Source organism: Heteronotia binoei, chromosome 9 (genome assembly GCF_032191835.1).
Source record: "Heteronotia binoei isolate CCM8104 ecotype False Entrance Well chromosome 9, APGP_CSIRO_Hbin_v1, whole genome shotgun sequence".
Classification (NCBI taxonomy): domain Eukaryota; kingdom Metazoa; phylum Chordata; class Lepidosauria; order Squamata; family Gekkonidae; genus Heteronotia; species Heteronotia binoei.
In genome coordinates, this window is record NC_083231.1 from 42876574 (window position 1) to 42893415 (window position 16842).

At 40.0% G+C, this 16842-nt stretch overlaps 1 protein-coding gene across 2 annotated transcripts in view; it reads left to right on the top strand.

The window, feature by feature from the left end:
- Positions 1-1216: 1216 nt before the first annotated feature.
- GLRA3 (glycine receptor alpha 3) overlaps positions 1217-16842 on the top strand; it is a 118892-nt gene continuing 103266 nt past the window's right edge. The window contains exon 1 of one of the 2 annotated variants that reach the window (XM_060246519.1): positions 1217-1794. In XM_060246519.1, coding sequence (XP_060102502.1) covers positions 1724-1794 — 71 coding nt within the window. In that variant the 5' untranslated portion in view covers positions 1217-1723. The remainder of the gene's footprint in view (positions 1795-16842) is intronic. The other variant, XM_060246520.1, reaches the window with a different exon arrangement.

The window sequence follows — 16842 nt, forward strand, 5'->3', positions numbered from 1 at the left end:
TGCCAAGCATATGCTCTACCACTGAGCCACAGCCCCTCAACTAATTATATGTTTCTGATTCTTCCTGCTCCCAAATGAACAACTGTTTAAAACATACAACATAGGACAAGGTGTCAGATAATTTGTATTTGTAAGTCCATTTTAGCATTTGTTAGGTTATAAAACAGAAATCAACTGGCACACATTTTTATGGTCCCCAGACAAGGAGTTTATTCTGATGCTTAGTCAAAGAAGAAGTAGATCTATAGAAGTTACTACTCTCTCTCTCTTTCTGTGCTGGTATTTTCTACTTCCGCTCTTGCTGAAATCTAGAACCACTCACTTACTATCCCTTACAATACCTACTCACCCATAGACTCTTCACATTTGTTTCCAGATGTTTTCTTTCACACAAACCCACATATCTCCTATTCCCTTCACAACACTGTTACTGGATAGGACAAGGGGTCAGATAATTTGTATTTGTAAGTCCATTTTAGTATTTGTTAGGTTATAAAACATAGAAATCAATTGGCACACGTTTTTATAGTTCCCAGACAAGGAGATTATTCTGATGCTTAGTCAAAGAAGTAGATCTATAAAAGTTACTACTCTCTCTCTTTCTGTGCTGGTATTTTCTGCTCCCGATCTTGCTGAAATCTAGTACACCTCACTTACTATCTCTTACAATACCTACTCACCCATAGACTCTTCACATTTGTTTCCATATGTTTTCTTTCACATAAACACTTATCTCCTATTCCCTTCATAGCACTATTACAGGATATAATCGTTTTGAAAGGGGGGTGGGGAAAAGATCAAGACCTTTTCATTACTGCATCCCACCATTAGCTCCATGTAAGGATTAATTTACTGTGTATTCCTACCCAGAGATATACTCCAGTCTAAACCCTGTTATTTCAACCAGTATCAGACTGGAATAACTCTGCCTACCACTGCACTACTAACCCACTCACCTACACCCATCCTTCTTCCCACCTCCTTCTCATTCTAGGGGATTCTCTCCTTCTCCTCGCTTGTTATTTTGCGAGATTAGAAAGCCTTTCCTCAATCCCGTTCCAAAGCATTCTTCCATAGAGGATATCCCCCATCACTACCCCCCGCGCATTTTGACTAATTCCTGCATCCTGCTCCTGTTCAAGCACGGTCGCCCACTTGGCGAGTCTTTCTGCTATTTTGACAAGGCAGTCCCCTTGATTCTGCTTTCTGTCGGTCCGGGAGCTCCCCTGACTGGCTAAGGGAAGTCCACTGCTTTGATTCCGTCTCCGCCCCCTTATCGCTCCCTCCCCTCCAAAGCCGTGACATTCCCAGTGTTCAGGAATGTGGCGAGCTGGCGTCTGGCGGGAGAACGAAGAACGGAAGCGAGGGAAGCCCGAAAGTAGGTCTTCGTTGCCGCTCCTTTTCGTCTGCTCTGATGTGTGGTCTTCCCCGCTGGGATTAGCCTCTTTCTTTAAATGCACTGCACAAATCCTGGCGAGCTGGTTGCTAACATCAACCCCAAAACGCCCGAAGTCCCAGGCGCTGTCGACTGAACTACCGCCAGCAGTCTTCCTGGGTTTACTGGATTTACAGGTTGTCGGGGAGCTCTCCAGGGTACTGAAAGCTTAATCGCTGCTCCAGCAGTTCTCCAGCGGAGCTCTCCATTCCATAGCTTCTTGCTCTGAATTCCCTCATGACTCGCACACGTTCGCTTTGGAGGAGGTTGTGAATACCTCAGAGTACCATGGCCCGGATTAGATACCTGCGTGCAGCTGTCTCGGGATTTTATCTTTGGGAAGCTGCCCTGCTGATCAGGTGAGTCCTCACTGATGTACTCTAGTTGGTTCGATGGCAAAACTGAATCAATGGAATGCAGGGTTGCTGAACAGTGGAAGTGTCCCTGTCATCCCTGTTTGTCCCACAGATTTCGTTTAGCAAAATAAGACTGATACGGCCATGATGTTTAAATGCTTCTTATTAAAAAAAACAAAACAATTGGAGTTGTGTTTCCATCAAACACCCCTATTTAAATCATTCCAGTGGGAACCCCCTGCCATTAGCAAATGGAAAGCAAAGCAAAGTATGGATCTGAAACATGTTTTCAGAACTATAAATAACTCCAAATCTGCTCTTTTTATTACTATAATAAACAGAGGACAATGAATTAATCACTAAATATCATTGTCTGATACCGGTGGCTTCAAGCTCCATAGAGCAAAGTAAAGCACTAGAATGTGTTTGTTACAGAAGCTACATGGTGTAATATAGTTGCCAACTGTTCAAACATTACTTCTGTCCTTTCTGCTTTCTGACCTCATCAAAAACACTGCAGGGTTGTTAAAAGAAATAAATGTATTTGTTTTTTTAAAAAAATCTGATGTACATTACATCACATAAGTTGACTCTCTCTTTTGCAAGATGTTTCATTTAACATTCCTGACCCATATTAATATGTCCAAAAATAATCATGTGAATTTTTGCCATTTATGTGAATGAATTATTATAGTCATTTAGGGTTCATATCAGATAAAAGGTTGCTGCTGTTTACATGTAAAATTGAGCCTGGCAACATACCAGAATTTCCTCAAGCTCACTTTCCATAGTCCAGTTAAGGCAGTATATTGGGATTTAAGCCAGTTTAATTTCAGTATAGTAATTTGGGGGAGATAGCCCTTAATAAAGAATTTTATTTGAAGTTGTTTATGAGGCTAATGAGTTATGCTAAACCTAAATGATCAGTTTAGGAGAAGACTACAAGAGAGAAAATACATCATAGAAAACTAAGGTCTGGCTGTTGTTAAATATAGTCCATTGTTCCAGTTTGAATGACTGTTTGTATATTATGCATTCTAATAAAAAGTTGAGAAAGAAGCTAATACACACACATGCACACTAGATATAATTGTATATTTTATATGATGGTACAAGGTGAATACATACTTATCGCATAAGTTATACTTCTCTGAAATAGGATAAAGCTTTTGAACCTAAATGATTAATGTACAAACTGAGGAACTAACATCTACATTCTAAAGTTGCTGAAGTAATACACAAGCCACTTAAATAAGTGTCATTTCAGGAAAACTTATGCTAGATGAATGCAGGACCATCTCAACTGATACTGGAATGGCACTGGAAACAACTAGCCCCAATGTACTCCAAGATCTTTAGCAGTGCCCCCTTCCAAGATGCCATCATTACATTACATTTTCTCAGACTCGCTAAATGGACAGGCTTTGACTAAACCACAACAGCCTGACAATAACTAAGAAGACAGGGTCAGAAGGAGGGAATGCATAACATAATTGTTATTGTGAAGAAGAAACACAGAGCTAGGGAGGCAGATGAAAGCATCTGAGCTGAACCCTGTCTAAGTATCCCACTGGCATTTGATTCAACAAGTAACTCATAGGCTTCAATACTAAGACATTTCCCTGGGAGTCAGTGTCATTGAATAGTATGAGACTTGCTTCTGAGTAGACTAATTAGGATTATTCCCTTATGTCATTAAAATTAAAGAATGATTGAGTAATCAAAGACATAGTACAATTCTAAAATGCAAATGAGTAAAAGTCAACTGAAATAAACTGACTAAAGGTCCTTAAATTGATTTAATTCTATGGACCTCAAGAGAGCTCAGGTATGTCTAATTGCCATTGGACTGCACTCATTGAGGGCAGCCCAATTATAGTAGAAATGTCATGGAACAATCATTTTGTCTAGTCAGATTCAAAAAGCATAACAATCCCAACGTTACTTCATTTGTCCAGTAAATACAGTGACTCATAATATACTGAGTTCATACAATATTGATTCTGAGGTTAAAGATTAGTAGATGAACTTCTACTGAGTTTTGTTGGGAAGAATATTTATATCTTTGGAGAAAACTTCTCAAATGTACCAAAGTATACACAAGCAACAGTATATGTTCATTAAAAGTAACAATAATGGAAAAGCATGGATGCCAGTCTTCAGCTTCATCTACCCAAGTGAGGGGAGAAGTCTCAGTATGTGAAACAGGCAATAAAGAATAAAAAGTGCTCATGTGACAACCAGACTGACCTCTTCTTGGCAAGATCTGTAGAGAAACAAGGTAGGCAGATGTGCTGAGTCTTAGGGTTAGGTATGAAGAGGATAAAATTTAGCCTCTAGTAATTTATTTTCTAACTGTAGCATTGCTTTTCTCTTGAGGAACGTGTTTCCATCCAGCCATTTTTACACTGGAACGTTTTTTATGTGTAACATACTCCAGATCGGAGGGAAAGATTCATGTTATAGCACAGTCTCATTGGAGGAAAAAAAAAAGTATTGGGAACAAAGTATAATTGGTATTTGGATGGGAAGACTCTACAAAGGAAGGCAATGGTAAATCACATATGCTTCTCACTTTCCTTGAAAGCCACTTGCTGGGGTCACCATAAGTCAGTTGCAACTTGATAGTATGTACTGTCCTCCAGGAACTGCCTTTTTTTGGTCTAGTATCCTACATAGTAAAGAGATCTTGTGAATACATTTCTATGTGAAAGCAAGATGTTGTTGTTCTGTTTCATTATATTATTACTAAGAAAAGCCTACAGTGAATGGGCATTCTACATATAAATAAAAGACCTAGAGCAGACACACAAGGGATGAATTAGGAGGGAAATAGTTTGCACAGCCTCAGAACTACAAAAACCACAATATAATTAGACTTTAAGTAACATAGCATGTATAAAAACTCATGGTGCAAACAATCGTTCCAAGAAAATGGGAAGATAGAAATCTAGAAATCATGGTAGCATGATTGAACCATCCAGTATCTGAAAGGGAAGATAGATTTGTTATTGGAATGTATTATTGACTTAGGGAAGAAATGTCAGGATGAAGTCTTCCTGAAAATTTTGCATATGTCTATGTGACCATCCACCTTACTACATAAAAGCCTATTTATAATCCTATTTTAGCACATAAATACTGAAGGGTAAATTGACTTCTGGTGACCTCTCTGTATATAAAATGCTTATGTGAGTGGGGATTTCATTCTATTAGCATTCCTAAGCACTTATTCTGCTTCTTGCCTCATACACTATATTGTTTCTTTCCTCACATAGTTTTAAGCAGTAGAAGTTTAGCTCCTTTTCTTTACCATGTGCTAAACTACTGAATAACATTCAGGTTCATACTGAATAACATTCAGGTTCATAACTACATTCAGGTTCATACTGAAGTATCACAATTAAATTACTAACAGTACAATCCTATGCTGAGTTACCCCATTCTAAGGACTGTACTGACAAACAGAGGAAAGGAATTACATACCCCTGAAACAAGACTTCAGGCTGAGAGATGTGCAGACATTACAATAAACATAGTTCATGTTTGGAAAGCCCTTTTTTTCCAGCCATGGGCAAAATTTCATGTAGAACAAAATTTTACTTTTGAGCGTTGTTCTATAGACTACACAAATATATTGTGGATCAGGTTCAACCTCAAATCAGCTTTTTAGCAGTTATTACACTGCAGTTATTCTATGAATATATATATATATATAATATTTATATATAATTTCTATAGGAATTTTAATGTATACCAGCTTTTGGTCTCTGTTATAGCCTTAATGCACTTAATTGATTTTGCCGTGTTGTATGGACCTTCAGTTTTCAGTTTATGCCCAACGAAAAATAAAAGCAAAACACGTGATCCTGTTTTATGCTCTTACTACACTGTTCACTGTTGTTTCACTGTATCATTTATTTCTGATTGCAGTACTGTTACTATTGAGGTAATTTTTGTGCAAAAGATGGGCAAGGTCTTGCTAGTGGGATATTTTATAAGAGCTTTTTCATTTTTTAAAAGCAAAGCCTCACTTGCATGTGTGTGGAATTGCATCATGGATATTAACAGGACGTTATTAGCCAGTTTTCCAACTGCTGTTTTTTTTTTAGTGTGAGAATATAATCTAACTCATCAAAACAAAGAGTTCTCATGTCACTAATGTTCGCTATGGATGCATATTATTTCCCATGTAATACCTAAAATAGCTTCTTGAGAGGTAAAAGGTATCCTGCCACTTATAGCTGCGTACATGCTTTCTGTTGACAAAATATGAGGCCCAGGAGAAAGAAGCATAGGCCCTGGCTATTTTATTTTTCAATCTGCCTTTTTACATGTACAGAACAATATAACAATTCTGCCATGATTTATTATACATATAATTGCTTTGGTCTCTGTTTTTTTAATCTTGGTTAGGGCTTCTTTCATTTTATAAGTGAATGTGGTTTTTCATATATTATGCATTGCTCTACCAACAACCTGTTTCAGTACTAAACTTCCATTGATTTTCTCCTTATATAAACTGATGTATGTAGATCTAAGTAATTGGAGGAGTTCACGATGAATGTCCAGCTATTCTGCCGGTCAGATTAAATTCCATTAGAAAACATTACTATGACATAACAAACATGTAGAACTGGGTTCAGCTAGATGTCCAGCCAAGGCCTTTGGGGTAATGCATAGATGCACCACCTCATGTATCATCCTATGCTACCTTCTCTTTAGCCATTTTGGTGCTGCTTGCTGTCTATGCACACTTGGTTTATGCACACTGAACATGTAGGAAAACACTCACTGCCAGAATGATGCCAGCAGTTGTATTTTTGTGTGCCAAAATCAGAAAGGTGGAAAAAGAAGCCAAAGTGATCTAACAGGTTACATTTCTGGCTGTTATTTTGGACACCTGAGAAGCATGCAGGAAATAATTAAAATGGCATTTTTCATTTCAGGTCTTCTATTGTGGATTGTGTTTCATTCAGAAGCCTTAAATGTGTAATGCAGTGCTTTATACCAAGTTAGACCAATGGTCCATATAGACTAGTTCAATCTAATCTCTGTAGGGTGCCACCAAGACCTGCTATCCAATCTGCATTTAACCTGCAATGCTAAGGACTGAACTGTGGACCTTCTGTATGTAAAGTATATTCACCACAACCATGCTATAAAGCATTTTTTACACACCTACCAGTATATAAGTGACCTGTTTCTCATTTTAGAGTCAGTGGCTGAGAAATCTGCACATTCTTCCAAAGAATGTAGTAATCCTTGAAACCAATTACTTTTTACATTAAAGCCTTAGTTTATAACTTCAGACTGATTTCAGAGCCTGGCAGAAGCTTTCCTGGAAAGCATATCATAGTCTTTGCATAAAAGTGCCAAGGCAGGTTATGGAAAACCTCCAACAGTTCAGCGTCCCTGAATTCAATCATGCCAATGCAATACATCATCCTCTCTTTCTCTCTCTCTCCCCTTCTAAAGAGAACCATATATCCTATGAAGGCCATTGTTCCTTTTTCTAGAGTATAGTGGATTCTTTTATGCTAGTGCAATTTTTATTGCTTACTTGAAAAGGCAGTCAAACATTACATTTCTATTTAAGAAACTCAGGTTGTTTAGAGAAGTGATAGCTGTCTGTGCAACTCTTAATCTTGTGCATGACATTTCTGGATATTGAGCCTCTCCCAGACAATCACCACTTGCAGAATATTTAAGTTGATTTCACCCTCCTGGAGACAATGGGAACCAGCACTGACCCATAAAATCAATTTGTTTGACCAATCTGAAGTGGTGAGCAGTGACTCACAAAAGCTCATACTCTGCCACAACTTTTGTTGGTCTTTAAGATGCTACTGGACTCTTTCTCTTTTCCATGCATTTGATAAACATATGCTAAGAATGTGAACCAAGAAGATCTTTGCAGAGTATATTATTCAGTGAAGTAGTTCTATGACTGTTATCCCAGGTCACAGCTCAAGATTTATCATGTGATAAATTCTGCACACACTTAAATTAACTCATATTTTCAGCTTCCCACTTGAGTTTTGAAAAATGGCCAATAGAAAAGGATCAACATGGTTCAGATGAGAATTCAGAACTGCTTTGCTCCAGTTTACATCTGTAGTTTTTTATACTTACAATCAGGGCTTTTTTTAAAAACCAGAACGCACCGGAGCAACATTCCGGCTGGCCTGGCAGGCATTCTGACTGACCTGGCAAGTGTTCTGGTTGCTAATAAAGCCACAGGGAAAAAGCAAAGTTTTGTATTGCTCCTTATTCCCTCCCCCTCCTTCTTGTGCAAACTGCTCACAGAAGTGACTACTAGCAAGCCAGGGAACTTTAGGGAAGGCGGGGCTTCAGGATAATATAATGGGTAGCGCGGGAAGTTCAGCAAAGTGCCGCCATTTTTATTTCGGCTGCTCATACTGCCTTGAGAAGTTTTTGTGGTGACATCACAGCCTGCTCTCCTCATCTTTGAGGTCGCTGCATAGGTAAGAGATAGGGAAAGTTGTTCTTCTGCTTCAGGGTGGTGTGGCTGTGGGGCTCAGGGGTTTGGAGAGGGAAGAAAATGGCGCCACGGGTCATGATCTTTGGAAGATCATGGCCCCTTGGGTGCTTCTGCTGCTCTACACCCTTCCTGCAGTCCCCGGCCTCTTCCCTTGCTTCGGGGGTGGTGTGGTTGCCGGCTCGGGGGGTCAGGGAGGGAAGAAAATGGTGCCATGGACCATGATCTGTGGAAGATCATGGCCCCTTGGGTGCTTCTGCTGCTCTGTGCCCTTCCTGCCGCCCCTGCCCCCTTCCCTTGCTTTGGGGTGGTGTGGCTTTGGCCGGAGAGGGAGGAAACTACCCACTGGATGGTTGCACTGCTGAAACTTGTCCATTACAGAATGTCAGGTGACAGACATGCCTTCAATCTTGTGCTCAAATCAAGGTCCCCTCCCTTCCCCCTCTCCTCCGTTTCCTAATTAAAGATACTGATCATTCCTTCAGTCCAGATTAGAGGCTGCCCTGTGTCCCTTTGGCAACAAAAGCTCTAGGGGTTGCTTCCTCTCTGCTGCTTTTGGCTTTATTTGTTTACCAAGGGGGTGCAATAGAAGGTCCCTTTGATTGGCTGCAAGCTCTGTCAGGTGGATCTGTGCTGGGCTTTCCACCAAATTAACTGCAGTAGTGGCTGGAGGCTGGTGGAGGTGGTTTCAGTTACTTCTTTTTAACAAAGAGTCTCACCATGATCAGCTGCAGTTTTCTCTGCTGCTGATCAGTGTGATCAGAGGATAATTTCCTGCTCCCCTCCCTTGTGTATCTTTGTGGCTCTATTTGTCTTTGGAGGCTGCTAGAGGCAGTTTTATTTCTTTTCAGAGGTGCAAACGGAAGTGACCCTGCTGAGCTTCCCCTGCCCTCCCCCCCCCATTAGGTGTAGTGGTCAGGGTGAGTTGATTTGTTTTGTTTGCCAAGTCAAAATGTTTAAGGTTGCCAGCTCCAGGTTGGGAAATTCCTGGAGATGTAGTTTGGAGGGTGGGGGAACCTCAGTGGGTGAGCACTCTTGATTCTTCTGTTTAGGGCTGCCAGCTCCAGGTTGGGAAATTCCTGGAGATGTAATTTGGAGGGTGGGGGAACCTCAGTGGGTGAGCACTCTTGATTCTTCTGTTTAGGGCTGCCAGCTCCAGGTTGGGAAATTCCTGGAGATGTAATTTGGAGGGTGGGGGAACCTCAGTGGGTGAGCACTCTTGATTCTTCTGTTTAGGGCTGCCAGCTCCAGGTTGGGAAATTCCTGGAGATGTAATTTGGAGGGTGGGGGGACCTCAGTGGGTGAGCTCTCTTTTTTGTGTAAAACAATTTTATTAATTTGCAATATATTGTTATAATATTCTTAAAAGAATAAATGAATCAATACAAGTTAATGACAATACATTACACTTTTCCCCCCTCCTCCTGTCCCCCCTTTTCATGACCCCCGTCGGTGTTTACTTAAATTGGTAAAAAAAAAAAGATAATTTTATCAAACCAAAAATCTTCATATTAAAACCTTATAACAGTAAAAAAGAAAAAAAGAAATGAGTATAAGAAAAGTCAAACCCTATATGTCCATTTTCATTCTTATCTTTTCACCTTAAACAAAAGCAAATTATTTCTTTATTAATTTTAGTCCATTATTCCGCCACACTTCAGCTATTGTTGAAAATCACTAAATGTCCCTTTACCTTCCATTGTTTTTCAACATATTTTTGAAATTTCTCCCATTTTTTTCTAAACTTCTCCAAATCATACTTTTAAGATTCTTGTAAGTTTGTCCATTTCACTCCAAGACATAACTTTTAAAATCCTATTTTTCTAGTGGGTGAGCTCTCTTGATGCTTCTGTTTAGGGCTGCCAGCTCCAGGTTGGGAAATTCCTGGAGATGTAGTTTGGAGTGTGGGGGGACCTCAGTGGGTGCTCTTTTGAGACCAAACTTTTTATTTTGCAATATATTGAAATAAATTCATCTATTCAAATTCAAATATACTTCTCCAATACATTACATATTTTCCTCCCCCCCCCCACTCTTATTCATGACCTCCGCCGGTACTTAAAACAAATTAAAAGCATATTAAAGGTAAATTCACAATTATAAAATCTTTAGAAAGAAAAAAAATTATCATTCACTAACCTTTTCTCTAATAATCACTTAGCACTTATTAAACACAACGCTCATAATTATTAATTCAGTTTTAGAGTTCCCCCTATCTTAGTCTTATCTTAACTCTCATATATATATATTTACCAAATAACTATGTTCTACTAATGCTTTTATCACAGTATCACAATTCCTCTTTATCATTAAAAGTTCAATTAATGTTGTCATACACTACTAAATATCTTTTCACCATTATAAAATTTTTACACAAAGAGTTATCTTTCAATAACCTTTTCTCTATAATTCACTTGGTATTTATTAAACACAAAACTCATAGTTTTAAAATCAACTCTGGAATTCCAGCTGTCTTAATCTTATCTTAACTCATATATGTATAATTACCATGTAACTATATCCTACTAACTCAATAATCACGATTCTTCTTTATCATTTAAAGTTCAATTAATGTTGTCATAAACTACTAGATGACTCTTCACCCTCCATTGTATTTCCACATAACTTTGGAATTTACTCCAGTCTTCTTTAAACTTCTCCAAATTGTTGTCTTTTAAGATTCTAGTAAGTTTGTCCATTTCACTCCAGTTAAGAACCTTTAAGACCCAGTCCCATTTTTCAGGTATTCTGTCTTGCTTCCACATTTGTGCATACAATGTTCTCGCAGCTGAAAGCAAATACCACAACAATGTTCTGTCTTGCTTCGGAAAGCTTTCCATTTGTAATCCCACCAGAAAGACATCTGGTGCTCTCCTAATATTATAACCCAAGATTTTCGAGATCTCCTGTTGAATCATTGTCCAAAATTGTTTCGCCTTTTCACAAGTCCACCACATGTGGCTCAGTGGGTGCTCTCTTGATGCTTCTATTTAGTGTTGCTACTAGCTCCAGTTTGGAAAACCTGGAGTTTATATCTCTGGTGCCTGGCATTACATTCTGTGGCACATATGGTCAGGCCTGACAGTCCAATAGATGTTTAATGCTGTGGAGGAACAGACAGGAAAGGCCTGGCTGCATACTGGTGGATTCAATGGTGGTTTTGTCTCAAAAAGACAGTGATTAAACTTGACACACTATCCTACAAAACTCCATCCGCAACTTATACTGGAGTTGCCAGCCCTCTACCAATGAAATTCTGTAAAAGTTTGCAGTAATGCAGCCATGAGGCTGGTATTGAGAGCCTTCAAGTGAACACAAGGTTCTTTTTCCAAGAAAATCTTTGTTTGCATTCTCAGTTTTGGTATTTCATCTCAGTGGGTGGTTCAGTAGAGTGAGTGGATTTACTTGAGAGATGGAATTGGCCCCACATGAAATATGGATTAGTGTCTAGAATGCATGCAAGAGCTTGTTGTATTTTTTAATGAAATGACAGTCTACCAAAGCCAGTGAGCATTTCTTTCAGCCATCTGGAAGGTCAATTGTTCACAAACTGCTTAAATTGTGACACCTCCCCTCCCCAAAGAGCACACTTGCCCTGTTTTTTTTAAAAAGTATTTCATCAGATGTTATTTGGTGGGGGCATTCTCGGTCACCAATCTTTTTGAAAAAAATTCCTTTGGCATTTGGCTTCAAGAGGGGATTGGACAAATATATGGAGCAAAGGTTCATCAGTGACTGTTAGGCACATGAAACTCACTATCTGGGACAAGAGATGTTCTGTATTCTGAGTGCTGGTGGGGGCAACAGTGGGAGGGCTTCTAGTGTCCTGGCCCCACTGTTGGACCTCTTGATGGCACCTGATTTTTTTTTGGCCACTGTGTGACACAAGAGTATTGGACTGGATAAAACAATGGCCTGATCCAACATGCATTCTCTTATGTTCTTATGTTGATTTATCCTCAAGAACTTCCAGCGTCAATCACCAGAAACTCTGTGAGGTAGATGTGGCTGGATTACCATACTTCTGGTGAGAGGTATGGCCTAGTATGTAAATTATGGTGATGTCAGAGGTGTGGCCTAGCATGCAAATGATGGTGATGTCAAAGGTGTGGCCTAGTATGAAAATTATGGTGATGTCAGAGGTGTGGCCTAGTATGCAAATGACGGTGATGTCAGAGGTGTGGCCTAGTATGCAAATGAGAGTGATGTCAGAGGTGTGGCCTAGTATGCAAATGATAGTGATGTCAGAGGTGTGGCCTTGCATACTAATGAGTTCCTGCTGGGCTTATTCTACAAAAAAAGCCCTGCTTACAATAAAAGGTATATAAGAAAGATGTACCATTGTAAGTGTTGGCAAAGGTAGTTTAGAAACAACTAAATTAAAATTGCAATTTGGATTTCTATTTAATTTAATTTTTAGATTTATATCCTGCTCTTTCGTGCAAGCGTGCTTAGGGTGGCTTAAAATAGAAATTTAAACACCTATTACAAATTATTTATGTTTCTTGCTGTGTTAAAGTATTTCTAATCCTAATAAATGTGTTAAATGTTCCAAGATTGGAACAACAAATAGAGGAAAGAGACATAGAACATAATATTGTTATTGTATTCAGAGTAAGTCACTTAAAGCCCCCAAATGCCAAAGTGTGTGGTCATGAGACCAAGGCTAAGCAAGTGTACACAGAATCCCACTCAGTTTTACTCAATTGGATGTAATCCTAGGAAGGTGTTCTTAGAACCATTCAGTAAATCAGTTTACCTCATTTAACATTAGCATAGCTGAAATTCTTGTTAAAACAAACTCCTGTACTTTAGTTGAGTGATAAATTAGAGTTATCCCTCTTTTTCTCTTTTATCCTGTCCCCTATATTCACATTTCTCCAGTGAGATTCTCTATGGCAAACTAAGTTAGGAACCCAGCTACAAATATGAATTATGTATACTCATGCTTTGGAAAATAACATTAGCAGATAAATACCTTGGCTCAGAACTGAACTTTGGATTCTACTACGACCTATATCGATATGACTAATTTAATTAGAGGATTCATATTGGGGTCACATGCCTTGAATGCCCAATAACACTTTTGAATAATTAATTTTGAATAATTTTAATTTTGAATAATTAACTTTTTAAGAAAGAAAAGAAAGCCTTTACCTAGCTTTATAAATGCTTAAACAAAGTAGTATTTCCTAGCCCTCACAGATTAAATAAAGTTAAATATTTGGTACCTAGCTAGGAAATATATATAGGAATACATAGGAAATATGCTTTAAGTGAAACATCTAAATATGATAAGGTAAATTCAAAAATTTAGATCATGTTTAACCATAAAAGTAGTGCAGAGGAGAGTCACTTTTACCAGTAGTCTTCTAACCCATCTGTTGGGCCCTTCATGTAGGTTGTGAAGTCACTCCTGCTAGGTTATGAGCCTTTATAGAGCTGTCATTGTTTGGCTGCCTTTGGAAGCATCTAGGGTTGCAAACTCTGGACCTAGACTTCTTGATTTACAACTGATCCCCAGACCACAGAGATCAGTTTCTGACAGTTTCTGAAAATGGCAGTTTCTGACTGTAGACTCCATGGTATCACATCTCTGCCATCATCTCCCCCAGGTTTCATCCCCAGATCTTCAGGAATTTCCCCTCCTGGAGCTGGCAACCTTGCTGCTTGATTATATGCACTGGGTAGAATCATGCCTGGGGGATGGGCTGTGTTACTGAGCCTAGCTAAATGATGATGTGGCCTTTTTCATGTCCATTAAATAGTTCCTGTTGATTTTTAAGATTGTTTATGGATTATTCAGTGGACTCACTGAGTGTGAGAAACATAGCACAAGATGATGCCATCTAAACTGGACTTATTGGAAATCTGTAAAACACAGTACTAATTTAGGGTCAGTGATACCGTATTGTTTTTACTGCAGCACAGTCATTCAAAATAGGTTGAGCTATTCAGTTAGGAATCATTAACTTTTTAATGTTGCACTATCATGTGGTGTACACAGGAAGGGAAAGGGGGACTTTTACATTGTGAGCATCAGCAGAAAGAAAGGCACCATCCTTTAGGGGACAGTAAACCAGCTGCCTAAAAGAACTCAGGAGACAGAGAGTGAATTCTGGAAGAGTAGCTATTTGCTTAAAACTATAAACAAAAAAGGTGATCTGGGAGAGGAAATACAAATAAAATTAACTAGTCCAGCTGCTCTCAAAATTTAGCTACTAGAAGAGTACTACTGTGATTTAGCTTTTCTTTTTGCAGAGCCCCCAAGCCCTCCCCTACATCTTCACTGGCACCCAGCAAGCTGTGAGTTCCCCATGGAGATCTCAACTCTCTCCTCAAAGCAGTATCACGAGAACCACAGCAGCTCCATTTGAAATGCAAGTTTAAATAAAAGGTTACTTTTGTACATGGCTTGGTAGAGACAAAACCAGTTCATTTTGTTAGTATTGTGTAGATAGAATATGTATACACCACCTCTCCGAAGTAAAAGTTCAATGTGATTTACAAAGTAAAACAGGATAAAATCATGAAACACCATAAAATTTAATAAAATCAACAACCTATCAAAGAAACAGCCAGAACGTAAAAAATATTCTGAACCATTTAGCATTCTAAAATTATTCTCATAAAACTGTCTTCATGTTAAAAGCAGCCTGTAAACAAAATGGAAAAATAACCAACCATTTAAGCCTGGTGAAATGAAAATATTTTGCCCAGTACCCAGGAGAAAGTAGAAGTGTGCCCCAGATGAGCCTTAAGAGGAAGGGAAACTCCACAGGTCATGTGCCACCACTGAAAAAGCCCTGCCTGTGATTGCCTCTCATCTTACCTATTCAGGTGGGGCACAGAAAGCAGGTTTGTGAGGAAGAACTGAAATGGTAGGCCTTCAAGTACATTGCCCTCAAGCTATTTGGGGCCTTAAAGGTAAGAACCAGTGCTTTCAATTGTGACTGGAAATAGATGAGCAGTCTGTGCACATCTTTCAACACATTGAATTCCACCTCTGACAGTAGTCTGGATGCTGCATTCCATGGACACAGAAAATATCTATGACTGCATTAGGATTATAGTTCCTTGGTGTCAGTCAACCAGTTGGAATTCTACAGGCCAAGATTTTGATTCCCAGCAACCAATCAGTGCATCGTCAGGCTAGTGCCCTGGGGTGATCTGAGAGCTAGGTAACTGCAGGTGACAGTGGGTCTGTGAGGAGAAGCCAATGCTGCCCCTTCCCCTGAGGTAAAGACTCCCTACCCTCATTTGTACCCTACTCCATTTTCATGCTAGCCATATGGAAGCCTGAATTGCTTGCCCTATGTCTTTAAAAGAATTCATGAGTCCCTTGGAGTACCCTTGCAATGCCCTAGAGTCTTTAGGCCCCAGCTTGACAAATGCTGTATGAGACCACCAGTCATTTAAAGAGAGGCACTCAGCCTTTCCTAGAAGCCATATTTCAGAGAGGTCTGAGAGAGAGCAGAGAAACTCTTAGATAAGCTGAGACAGCTGGGGAAGTTGCTGAGAATTTCTGTGTTTGTGTGACTGCTGAAAATTCTGAGTTGTGATTGCTGGGGAATTGCTGTTTGTTTGGTTGAGTGGGCTGAAGGTGAAGGTGATTGAAGGTGATTGGTGCTTATTGATTAGGAGTGGCTGTGTTCCCCACCCTCTTTGCATTGTTAAGCTGAGCCTTGTCAGAGGCAAAAGCTAAAGGCCTCTTGGCTTATGGGCTCTGTAAGGACCAAGAACTCAGATCCCTAATTTCCTTGTGCTCCCAATAAGGTAAGTTGACCCTCCAGAAGGGGAGCCACATAAACAAACAGGATTTAAAGGGGACTGTATATTTTTAAGAAAGTTATCATGAAGGTAGAAGGCCAGCAGGGGGGTGGGGGCTTTTCAGTGTTTTGCGCTGAGTGTCACATGTATGACTATCTGCCCACAGGACAGAAGTCTTGGATGTGTGCTCAATGCAAGGAGCTCCTGGTCCTCAGGGAACGAGTCTGTACCCTTGAGGCCGAGGTGAATGACCTGGAGAAGCAGAAGCAGTCAGTTAGGCACTCGGGGAAGACTCTCGGGGGCGTACTATATGAGCCCCGCTCTGAACGTGGCAGCCTCGTTGCTGCCAGGGAGCATGAGGGTCAAGAGGGAACAGGGCACCGTGCTGAGGATAAGGGGAATGCGCCCTCAGAAGGGACCTCTTATTCAGTTGGTGAGTGGGAATCCTTTCGCACCAAGGAACCATCCCTGGGCAGGGAGAAAGGAGGGGTCTTGGTAGTTGGTGATTCGATCCTTAGGCAAGTAGACAGCTGGGTGGCAAAACCGCATACTGACCATATGGTGACTTGCCTGCCTGATGCAAAGGTAGCGGACATTACGTGTGTAGTAGATAGGCTGATAGTGCAGAGGAGGAGCCAGTGGTCGTGGTGCATGTTGGCACCAACGATGTGGGGAAATGCAGTCATGAGGTCCTGGAGGAAAAATTTAGGCTGCTAGGCGAGAGACTTAAGGCCAGGACCTCCAAGGTAGCCTTCTCAGAAGTGCTACCTGTTCCACGT